The sequence below is a fragment of the Falco punctatus genome, assembly GCF_963210335.1.
Source record: "Falco punctatus genome assembly, chromosome: 5".
NCBI lineage: Eukaryota > Metazoa > Chordata > Aves > Falconiformes > Falconidae > Falco > Falco punctatus.
In genome coordinates, this window is record NC_137584.1 from 59,640,413 (window position 1) to 59,652,732 (window position 12,320).

The following is a 12,320-nucleotide window of genomic DNA, read 5'->3' on the forward strand; positions in this document are numbered from 1 at the left end:
TCCAAAACAAAATTTAATTCATTCCTTTGATTTGAAAAGAGTCGTGATGGTTTACACCAGGGAATTTCTATCCCATTGAATTGATGAATTTTCATTAACTATTACAGGTACTATTATAGCACAGGAATATATGCTTCTTTTGGTTTAGGTGCTGTGCAAAGATGTAGTCAATTTTTTTTCCAGCTCTCAAGAGCTTTTACTCTTTAAAGGCAAGGCAAACTGATAATGCACAAGAAACAGGTATACAGGGGTGAATGCCTGCTACTCAAGGTCAGTGTCAGTCTTTGGTTGGGATGTGTGGATGATAAGGAAAGAGAGGCAGAAATTAAACTGAATACATTTTTTTCAAAATAGCATAGTCAGCTATAACCTTGAATGCACATTTAAAAATAACTCTATTTAAATATTTGCTTGCTGGAAAGCTTTGATTGGCACAGTGTTTGCATTTGCAAGAAACATTGCATGCTGGATTATAGCACTTCAAAGAGTGAGACTTTCACCTTCCAGTGTGAAATTCCATGTACGCACCCATTGTTAAGGCATATTTCTTTGCAATTTAATATCCTGCAGTGAAGTTGCAGATGAAAGAAATCTATTTAAATGGTTACTTGCCTTGAAAAAACATGGTACTGAACCTCATGCTCTTTTCCTACACCCCCCCCCCCCCCCCCCCCCCTTCCTCTTCATTTATCATTTTCCTGGAGAGCCAACAGGTGAAATCCCAACAGCAGGTAAGTATTACATCTCTCTAATATGTCTTATGGAAAGAATTAATGAAAACATACCAGTGTTGATTAATACATATTGTTCATCAACAATGAACAATGTTAATGTAAACTAGCATTGGCAAACTGACAGCTTTGTAGCGACACAGTTCTCTACCAAAGACAGTTCTGAACAGCTGATGATGTTATTTCCACCGTTCATCTTTGGCAGCATGTTTTGCTGAGCCAGACACAGGTGATCACCACCGAACAAGCTAGTGTTAATCAGGTACCACATGCACCAGAAGACATCGAACAAAGCTTTATCACAACTGGTTGGATAATTTGAAGTGCAAATGAACAAATAGAAGGCAGCCTGCCAGTTTTCTGCTGTAACCAACAGGGAATACTGAAATGGGCTCAGATGCCGGAAGCAATACACCTTACTTAATTTCAATCTGCCTTGTTGAATGGAGTCACAGACCAAACCTCTGTATTTGCGGGCAGGGGAAAAGGATGCTTAAAGGAAAAAAGCACATGTTCTAAGTGAATGTAAAATTAGAGAAAAATAAACTACACAAAATAAACCAGAATCTACTGCTGCAGAACTTCAGAATGGTCACATCTGCTGGTTCTAAAGGTCCATCTAGCTCCATATCCTGGGGCGGTTTTCTTGTTTGTTTCAGACAATTGAGATTGCTCTGGGAAAGAACATAGAAAGCAGGCAATAGGCAGAGAGGTACTTCCTGATGCATTTTGGCCACCCGAATTAGGTAATTCTGACAGTACTTAAGGAATTACAGAATTCTAGTGCCTAAACCCTGTATCATGAGTTTCCAAACTACTCTGCAACCAGCAATACTCAGAATGGCTGTTCAGAAAGCCCAGAACTGCTACTGCCACTAAGGGTAGCAGCCATGGTGGGAATATTAGATACATTGTATACATGCCACGAGACACATTTACCACAGTTATTATTCCAGGAAAATTACTAGGGAGATCAGCTTTTTGCAATGCACTTACTGTAAGAGCTCCATGTTTCTGATGCCTGTCACTTAATGTTGTTTCCTTGCAAATCTTTCTAGCCATGAAAAAAACAAAGACAGCTAAGGGAAAAGAAGGTAGGAATTTATTCTCTGTGTGGATATATATGTAGAAGATCACAATTAAGATACTATAAGATTACAATCTGCATGTATTGCTCTTTGAAACAACCCATAGAAGATCTGTGTTAATTTTCAAAGAATTTTACTTGAAAAGTCTAGGTAATAATCTATTCAGCAGTCGATTTACAAACCTTGACCTGTGGTACTTTTTCCTTCCTAGAAAAACAAGTTGAGAAAAAACACCTGAAAGATGAAAAAACCAAAGGTAATAAAGGGATTTAAAACTCTGCAAACAGCAATGAAAATGCAAACATTAGGGGTTTTTTCCATGGGATTGGAAAAAGAAGCTTTGTTAGTATTTCTAAATACGTGCAAGTAAGCAAAAATGATGAAATTGTACAGAAATCCCCAGTAATTTAATGCCCAATGTCTCCTTTGCATATGAGTATCAAGGATTACACCAGCACATCAAATCTGGCTGTGGTGGTGCCCAGTGTGTGACCCTTCCTGGCCGGTACAGCATTAGCCTGTCTACAGAGCCCTGCAGCACTAAATCCATAGACTAGCAGGATGAGGCATCCCCACGTATCTAACGGTTATGCTCCCTAGGGCGGTAGTGCAAAGCTCATCTCTATAGCCTGTGTGATGCTTCAGACCACCAGCTTCATATTGTAGAATAACTACATCGATAACAAGAAGTGGTTTTCACACATAAGATAGACTTCATGGTCACCTATATCCTAACCTGTTGGACGCCGCACTGCCTTGATTATGCAGACAGAGAAATGGTTTCTGATACACCTCCAAAGATAATTAATAGTAATAAGTGACACTAATTTATTTAGTGGTCTAAGACATAAATGTCTTCTCTATACTGGTTAAAGTGACTAACATATAAACATTGTATATTGAGGTCCTGCACCTTCAAAGAATAACAGTTAGGTGTACTGGTACAAGTTTGCTAAACCAGTATCTAGAAGCCATTTGCTTCAGTGGTATTACCAGACATAATATTTCTATGTTTAAATATTTTACTAAGAAAGTCATGCTTAAAGAAAAAAAATGGTTTATAGAGATTTCTGTCTGTGAGTTCATTCCAAGAAATTAGCGTGGGTTTTATTTATTTCAATATTTTGGCCTGAAACTAGGTTAATTTAACATCTATGTTTTTTTTTCTTTTTGTCCCACCAGTTAAAGAAGTTCCACAACATCACAATCTGACATCAGGTACATGATATTACTTTATTGTAAAGGAAATTCCTTTTTCCTTCCACGTTTTTCCTTTTTGTTTTTTGGGTTTTGGTTGTGGGTTTGTTGTTTTTTTCAAAGATCACACTTGCTCTCTTTTCACATCTCTCATTCAAGTCTAGAGGATGAGATGTGAGGCAAGCCAGGTAAACTAAATCCATAAATGTTGTTCCTGTGGAGAATGATTGCTTAAATGGTATTGCTTTACCACTTCCTAAACTTTTAAACATATATTCAGCTAATTATTTGATGAACCAATTGTCCTGTAATTAATTTGGAAGTGCATTATTTAAACAAAACATATGCTCCTCACAGAAAATCTATTCTATAACAAAACCTCATAAAGAGAAGCACATTCAATTTATTTTCTCTCACATTAACAAATATTGTCTCCCATCACAGTGTGCCCCCTGGCCCAATCCTCCTTGAAAAGAAGATGAATAAGGGTAGGGCATCTCAGGAAGAAATCTCCCTGCATTGTCTTATTGGTTAGCTCCATGTTTTTCCTATTTTACAGTAAAAATAAAAATATATTCCAGATTCTTTACTAGTATAAATTAATCCCTGAGACTTCAGTGGAACTGCACTGAATCATGACAGACAAGAATCAAAGTCCTTAACCTCACCTGTGAGGTTTAACTGGTTTGCACAGAAAATATGAACTAAGTATTACTATGGATCCTCCCAGTGTAACTTTGTTGTCTTGAACTACTGAGGAAAGAATTTCACCTCTAACCATCCAGGCTATTTCATTGCATATGATTTTTTTACCACTTACTATAAGTAGAATGCTTTAGAGTCTTACACACATGATATAAAATGTGTAATGTATGTGCAGTTATATGTATCTATTTATTTTTAAATACCTATTTGTCCGTATGTATAAACTTAAATATTAGAATATATAAAAAAAGTAGCTAAGAATAAAACAAGGACAAAACAATCTGATATCAAGGAAGAGAAATGCAAATGAACTTCTAAGATAAGCATCCGAATGTTAGCTCATATATTTGTATGAAAATATTTGCACACATGGCTCACAAAACTTTGTTATATAAGGGCAACTACATTTACATAAATGGATGGCTTAGCATTTTTTTAATCTTTTTTTTTGAATCAGGAATACGTAGTTATAAAGTCAGATACACACTTTAATTTCTCTTTATGATTCTGTGGTAAACGGATAGAGGCAGAAGGCAGAATCTATGCTAACAAAAAAATATTACTATTTTATTTATATAGAATTCATATAGGTCAAGTAGTGCTAATCATAATAAATAACCAGTAAGTTAAACCAAAGTTTTTATCAGGAGAGAAAATAATTATCTTATGGAGCAAAATGCTAAATTCAGTGTAAAACTGGAATGGACTAAAACTTGTCTGCCACTGGACTTTCTCCTGCACACCACACTCCCGCAAAGTTTACATCATCCAAAAACTGTGTTATTGTGGCTTTCACTTTACAGTAACTGTTATGATTGCTTAATTTAATTGTACATTTAATTGTAATTTTTAATTTAATTTAATTGTACATTATCATTGCACAACGGATGTTTCCCAAACCATAAGCAGCTCTGTGCATATAGTTCTTCATAACTGGCTTACTACATAACTTACTTACTACATAAGTATTTTCAATTTATTCTTTGTCCACTGAAAAGTCATTATTTTTCAGAAAATGGATGAAAGGCTTCCATAAGAACATCAAAGAGGTCTCTCTTTATGAATTTTTTTCTTTGGTATTTGCCCAAACTGAGAATTTAAAAATTGCAACCAAATCCTAGGTCACGTACACTTGATTGGAACTTGATAGCTTTTGCTTGTTCTGTTTGCAATGAAGCCAGTGTGTTTTCCCCAGTGCACTGAATACTAACACTTTTTGCTGATAAATGGGAATATAAAAGGATTTGCACATTCTAAGCTAATCTAAAAATTTAAATACTAAATTTTCTTTCAGCTTTCAAAAGCTGAAAAGTGTAGAATCATGTGTTCTTAGATTTTTATCAGTCCTTCAGCATTTCCCTGATATTAAAGATTAATCAGATAGAGAAAAATAAGCAATTTTAAAAGCTGTATATCTCTTCAATTTGTTAGAATGCTCCACATTTAAACAGATTTTTAAGCAGTACTATATCTTTTGTAAACAATGGTGATAAATGCAGTAGACACTAAATTTCACTCCCCTGTAGAGCTGTTAGCAATTACTCAGAATCCCTTTCCTTTCTTTCTCCTGTCCTAAATGTCAAAACTGACACCTGTACCCAGACTGAAATTTACCCACACAGCAAAAAAAAAAACCAAATGGGAATTCTTGGAACTCCATTTTTTTTCTTCTTGCAACAAATATATTTGCAAGTACACAGAAGCAGGTTTTTGTACTCTTTTTGAAGAGTAAAATTTGAAGAGTGTACAAATTCAGTTCTGTGGTGAGGACTATCTACCATACCCTTTGTATGAACACCTGTCTACTTATACAAGACTGTGAAAATCAAAATTAATCAAAAGTTGATTATGTTTATTGTAATTACCTTGTAACTGTCCTCATGGCTGAAAGCTAGAGAAACAATGTGTTGCATTTGTCATACAGCTAGTTGAAGAGGTTGATTGTTTTAATATGCTGTTATCTAAGCCCACAGATGTGTAAATGTGACAGAAATAAAGACAGGCTGTGATGAAAGAGCACGAAGAGTGAGAAATAATGAGATTTATATTAATACCATATAAATTTCTTTGTTAAATTAGAGAAATGTGTGAATTATTCTCAAAGTTGAAAAATCAAACCAGTAATTCTAACTTCCATGTAAATAGATATGTCATAAATAGACTTACATAACTCATTCATTTACCCTCATAAATTATTAGAGGTTTAAAACTTTCTTGGACATGACAACATCTATACTTACTGTCCAATCAAAGAAGTTGTACCTCTGGGAAAACTAAAATTATCATTAAGCAAGGTGGAGAACACTGTTTATATGAACATACTATGCTAGCACTTTTTTTTGGTGGGGGAGGGGAGAGAGGAGGGAGGAGGAAGCATTTCTCAACTCGATTTTTCTTCTGCTTCTGCAGCTATAGAGAGTAATACAGTTTCTCAGCTATCTTCTAGCATAAAGAGGAATCATTTCATCATATTATCAGCAAAAGATATTCAATGGCACGTAGTGATCACCACATGAAAAACAGCAGCTCCAGTGGATGAAATCATCACGTCTGTATTAGCATGTGGTGACTGGTTTATTACTGTATAAACCGTTTTTTGTTTCACACTTTCTGCCTTCCTGTAATATATTTTCCAATGCAAAGATGATTTCCAAATCTGCAAATGAAGAAAGTTCTGTTTAATGTGACATTTGATATGACAGCCATTTGAGACACCACCAATGATGCTGGAGGGACTTTTTACAAGGGCATGTAGTGATAGAACAAGGGGGAACAGCTTAAAACTAAAAGAGGGTAGATTTAGACTAGATATTAAGCAGAAATTCTTTCCTGTGAGGGTGGTGAGGCACAGGCACAGGCTGCCCAGAGAAGCTGTGGATGCCCCATCCCTGGAAGTGTTCAAAACTAGCTTTGATGGGGCTTGGAGCAACCTGGTCTAGTGGAAGGTGTCCCTATCCGTGCCAGGGGGTTGGACCTAGATGAACTTTAAGGTCCCTTCCGGCCCAAACCATTCTATGATTCTAAGATTGTATGATTCTAAGATGTTTTCTCATTGTTAAGGGAACATAAACTTGTCCAAAGTGCAACGTGTAAGATCTTTTCCATGGAATATAATTTTGAAAGAGAATTAGACCACTTTATTTTTAACTTGCTTCTGAAGCGTTTGAAGACTTTGGAGAAAAATATGGTATTTTCCATTATTCTAAGTTGCAGGTTTTGTCAATTTCATTAAGCACAATCAGTACTATTCTATAAAATAGAAGCATTGAACTACTTTAAAAATAATGCAGAATATTCAAAAGGCAAGGCAAGAACTTCATCACTGCAGGACAGGTAGCTCTCATCTATAGATGAGTGATGAACTGCAGATACTGTATTTTCTACTCTCCTTTCCCCCCAGTCTGTTTATCTTAAATGTATGGTGGTTCTGCTATCCTGTCAGCAGTTTCTGCCAGAACTTCAGCTGTGTAAACTCATACTCCTGAAGCTGGCCATTTGAATGCAGCTAGATCAAAGAAGGTGAAAAAAAATATTGAGGAGAAAAGATGTGATGTCCTTTCTCAAAATAGAAAGATAGATCAAGTAAGGGACCATTAACTGTAACAGCTGTGTCTCTGCAAGTAATAATGAAAACAGTAATAGCATCCTTGAAATAATTTATGTTAAGAGTTTCATCATTTTTTCCTCACCAGAATTCAGCAATAAATCACTAATATCAATGTTGTATTTTCTGGACATAAGAAGGTGTGCCATTGGCTGTAAAATAACAGAAAGAACCGGCATTCTCAGAAGTTTCAGCATCTTTTGTATAAGATCTGTGCTCGCTCATTTACAAGACCTGTGTCTATGCAGGATATTTTCGTTCAGTAAGATTTTCCAAGGGTGCTCATCACTCTGCAGTACAGGTACTCAGCACCAGAGCAGGATGACCTGCACACTAAGGCTGCTTGCAAGAGTCCATGTAGAACAGCCTCCATTCTGTGGATACACATGAATGTCTCAACACTTTATGTTTGTAGAATTGTGAGGACCAAGGGTGCATATGCAGGCTTTTTAACAACTTGGTTGTTGGTGTTAGTCATTCCACTGTTCTGAAATTGACTTTTAAAGAAATATTTGGAGACTAAAACTTGGTAGGCTTGTCTGAGCAGAAACATGGAGGAATACTGTGCATTAACAAGAGGTGTATGTCTAAAGAGCTCAGTTAAATAGTGCTAAATGCTTGAGTGGTCACTTGCTGAGAACTAAGGTGACCTTGATTTAATTTAGTTTAACCTATTTTGAAATTGAATTGATGAAAATTTCACAAGACTGCTTGAATTCTGAATGAGTGCCCACACAACATTTTTATACGGCCTAATTAATCCATTCTTAAAGTTATCTTGAATTAATCTTCCTGATTGTTCCTACATAGAAAAGCCATATAAGGAGGCAATATCAGTCACATTGACATAGCTAGGTAAAATGAAAGCTTTATCATCTGGTCTGAAGCTGATTATATGTCACTGGAAAACTTATCGATTACAGTAAGTTTTGAAACTTAAAATCCATAAACACACACCAGAAATGAGACCAAAATATCAGGTTTATGTTAATTATAAGCTTATAGATAGTGTCTCAGCATAGTAGCATTGTAATCTAATTCATGAATTACAGATATTCCATTTAAATGCCCAAAGGGTAAGTTTTTTCTTTGGGAAGAATTTCATGGGGAGAATGTAGAAGCACTTTGGGTTCCTGTTGTGTCTTCTATCCCTAGATGTAAACTAATCCCAAACATATATCTTCGGCTATATATGGTAATTCCTTTATCTCACCTTGAGTTTATTTGTTGTCAAGATTAATTTACAATTTGGAATCACTGAGACTGATTCTCAATCAACTTTGCATTATGTCAAGAGTTACTTGAACTCAGTTTAAAGTCCACCTCCCCTGTAAACAATCGTAAGTTTTCAGTTACCAACACAGTGACAAAAGAAGGGTTTATTCAGTTCAATTTCCATGTAGCATCTAAATATTAGCTACATGTTAAATAGTACTTGATCTTTACTAGCTCAGTCTTCAAATTACTGAGAACCTTTTCTTAATTATTGTGCAAACCTTAGCTGTGTCACAACCATGAATGCTTTACAGACCCCACTGCTAGACTTTCACTTAAAATCTGTAAGAGATGAATCCTGAAGATAATGAGCAGTCCTTGCCAATTAACAAAAAATACCACTGCTAAAAATACAAGGTAAGACCTAAAACATTATTTTTCAAGATTTTAATGTCCCAAACAGTCTGTTAAAGAGATTCCATAAAGCTTAAGTTTTCTGCATCCATAAGGCACCTTCCCATGCAAACAGAGAATATTTTGGCCCCTACACCCATGTTTTTGAAATAGGCAAAACTGCTAGCCTAGTGCTCAGTTCCTACAAAAACTTCATTAGGATCCAAAAACTTCATTAACAATTCCTACCTGCCAGACATACTTTGAGTACGACTAACCCATCGGTAACATCAGGCTCTTGACAAAATGCAGTAGTAATTACTTTGCTTTTAAAAAAGTGGTGAAGGTTTTATTTTCTTTATACCTGTGTAGTTACGGTGTACTCTCCAAGAGATTTAGCTCACACTCTTTCAGAGCCCTCTTCACCTGGAAAGAGTCAGCTTTATACCTTCCACTTCCCAGGAGGGCACTAGGGTGGCTGAGTTACCAAATAGTGTGGCTGGAACAACTGCCTGTTTCTATTGAATTTGCATAGTTCCAGAACAATTAATACATGAGTCGTTGGTACTGGAGGTTAATAGGCAAGATTTATCTATTTGATATAAAGGTCAGTTTCTACTTCAGAGACTTCTTTACATAAAATACTTCAAAATGGTTACTGGGTAAAATTTAGAAATAATTCTGGTCTAATTCTTATACCATCAGGCACATCTACTAATGTATGTAGCTAGCTAGCTTCTGTGGCTCATCCAGACATACAGCACCAAGTTTAGTATCTGGAAGGCTTTGCCATTCATAAAGGAGGGATATTTCCTGTTGTCACTGAAGATCTGATTTGTGAACGTGACTTCACATATAGGTGCTGTGATTCAAACTAAATCTTGTTCAAGGTGTCTCAAGTCCACTCTAAATCTTGGTCCACAAACATTACTAGACATCTCCCTTCACACTTGTTAACATGCCTTCTGAGCTTGGAACGGTTGTTTACATCAAAAGGAATGAGCAAAATTATCCCAGGGAATACAGTAAAGAAAAACTCAAAAGAAGGATCTTTGGCAAAAAAAAATCAGTTGGAGGATGAGCAAAAATCAGCAACGGACAAGATTATCAAAAGTTGAGGGGGTTGCAATTAATTCATGAATTGATTAATTCTCATGTTAAGCCTAAAAATTATTTGCCTAGTGAATTATTAAAGAAACATCTATATTTTCTGTAAATGTAGGGATAAATTGGTCTAACTAAACAACATACAAGGGTCATAGCCTATGGAAAAAAAGAATATGAAAAAATATATTATTTAACATACTGGGTTAGATCCAATAATGAGAACCTGATTTGATTAACTTTGCAAAATGAATCCAATTAGTAATGTTATTTATGCCTGTTGGACAATGATTTCATTCCCTTCCTCTTAACTGGGTCAAAACCTTTTGCTAAAATTAAACTAAGTGGCTCCAAGCATTTATAAATTTATATAAAATCTGTGCCAAATCAAATGAAAAAAACAAACCAAAATCAAAATTCAGCATAAGCCTCTGAATGATTTTGTTATAAATATCAATATATAGTATCTTAACACTTATTATTAAGTTGGTTTTACCCTTTAGTTTGACTGCTATAATCTTAAATGACACTGCAAGAAAAGGGTAAAAAAGTACATAGTATATGTTTCCATTACATACCTCATGGAATCAAAGTTTTATACAAAATGAAATTCTTCAACAGTTTTCTGAGTCAAAGATTATTTATCTTTGTTTCAGATAAATGGGCATTTCTTCAAATTCCTCTTAACTTTAGGAAGCAATTCCTCTAATGTCATCCCTTCTCTTCTAATAGGGACATTGCTTAGAGGACCAAGACTCTGTCTTACTTTTTTATCAACATAGATTTTGGTTTTTTAGATTTATCAGCTGAAAAACAGTCATCTTGATGTTGGAGTAAGTTCATGTTTCCAGGTTATTATGGATATAGTCAAATCCAGTGGACAAATCATAATTATGTGATGCAATTCTGTTAGTGAGACCAGAACTGACAGCAGATGCTGTGAAACATTTTAAAGAAGCCAGCCTACTGAACTTCTATGGTTTCTTTATGTTTTCCCTTGTTCCTAGAACTGTGCAAATTCAAGGTGAGGAACACATGCTAATTTACCTTCATCTTTCATTGTAAGTAGCACACAGGCACAGATCCAATCATCCTTATCATAAGCGCTTAAATAAAAGCATATTTGCACAAGTTCCATAGTCAATGAGAAAGGAACTTCTCCAGTGGGTTACTCATCCCTTCAGCATCTGAATTGCCTCAGCATTATGTCATGTGGCTAGAGCTAAATCCAGAAGGTAGTACCTCTAGTGTCTGATGTTAAGCAGGATGAATTTGAGCTTATCAGGGTTTGTCAGTAGCATAGCTCAAGCACTCTGTCATTCCTGAATTTTTATTGCTATGAAGAAGTGCTGCTGCTCCCAAGCAGAAAAGTTCTCACTGAGGAAGATAAATGTGTACACATAATCATAGAATCACAGAATCATTTAGGTTGGAAGAGACCTTTGAGATAATCAAGTCCAACCATTAAACCAGGACTGCCAAGGCCACCATTAAACCATATTGCTAAGCACCACATCTACACATTTTTTAAATACCTCCAGGGATGGTGATTCCACCACCTCCCTGAGCAGCCTGTTCTAGTGCTTGACAATCCTTTCAGTGAAAAAGTTTTTCCTAACATCCAATCTAAACCTCCCCTGGTGCAAACTGAGGGCACTTCCTCTTGTCCTGTCACTTGTTAACTGGGAGAAGACACCTACCCCTACCTGTCTACAACCTCCTTTCAGGTCATTGTAGAAAGCAATAAGGTCTCCCCTGAGCCTCCTCCTCTCTAGATGAAACAGCCCCAGTTCCCTCAGCTGCTCTTCATAAGACTTGTGCTCCAAACCCTTCACCAGCTTCGTTGCTGTGTGAAGCATGTTGACCGTGTTCTCTGAACATGCTCCAGCATCTCAATGTCTTTCTTGCAGTGAGGGGCCCAAGACTGACCACAGTATTTGAGGTGTGGCCTCACCAGTGCTGAGTACAGGAGGACGACCAGTTCCCAAGTTCTGCTGGCCACACTGTTCTGGATACAAGCCAGGATGCTGTTGGCCTGCTTGGACACTTGGGTACACTGTGGGCTCACGTTCAGCCAGCCATCAACCAGCAGCCCCAGGGCCTTTCCCACCAGGCAGCTTTCCAGCCACTCTTCCCCAAGCCTGTAGCGTTGCGTGGGGTTATTGTGACCCAAGTGCAGGACCCAGCACTTCTCCTTGTTGAACCTCATACAACTGGCCTCGGCCCATCGATCCAGCCTGCCCAGATCCCTCTGCAGAGCCCTCCTGCCCTCAAGCAGATCAA

At 36.7% G+C, this 12,320-nt stretch overlaps 2 protein-coding genes across 12 annotated transcripts in view; one reads left to right on the forward strand and one right to left on the reverse strand.

The window, feature by feature from the left end:
• TRDN (triadin) overlaps positions 1-12,320 on the forward strand; it is a 251,596-nt gene that overhangs the window by 215,292 nt on the left and 23,984 nt on the right. For 10 of the 11 annotated variants that reach the window (XM_080389939.1, XM_080389943.1, XM_080389945.1 and 7 more), the window contains 4 exons: positions 705-731; positions 1,790-1,825; positions 2,031-2,075; positions 3,002-3,037. In XM_080389939.1, coding sequence (XP_080246065.1) covers positions 705-731; positions 1,790-1,825; positions 2,031-2,075; positions 3,002-3,037 — 144 coding nt within the window. The remainder of the gene's footprint in view (positions 1-704; positions 732-1,789; positions 1,826-2,030; positions 2,076-3,001; positions 3,038-12,320) is intronic. The other variant, XM_080389941.1, reaches the window with a different exon arrangement.
• The window catches only part of CLVS2 (clavesin 2), a 242,221-nt gene that overhangs the window by 86,416 nt on the left and 143,485 nt on the right, over positions 1-12,320 (reverse strand). The window lies entirely within an intron of this gene.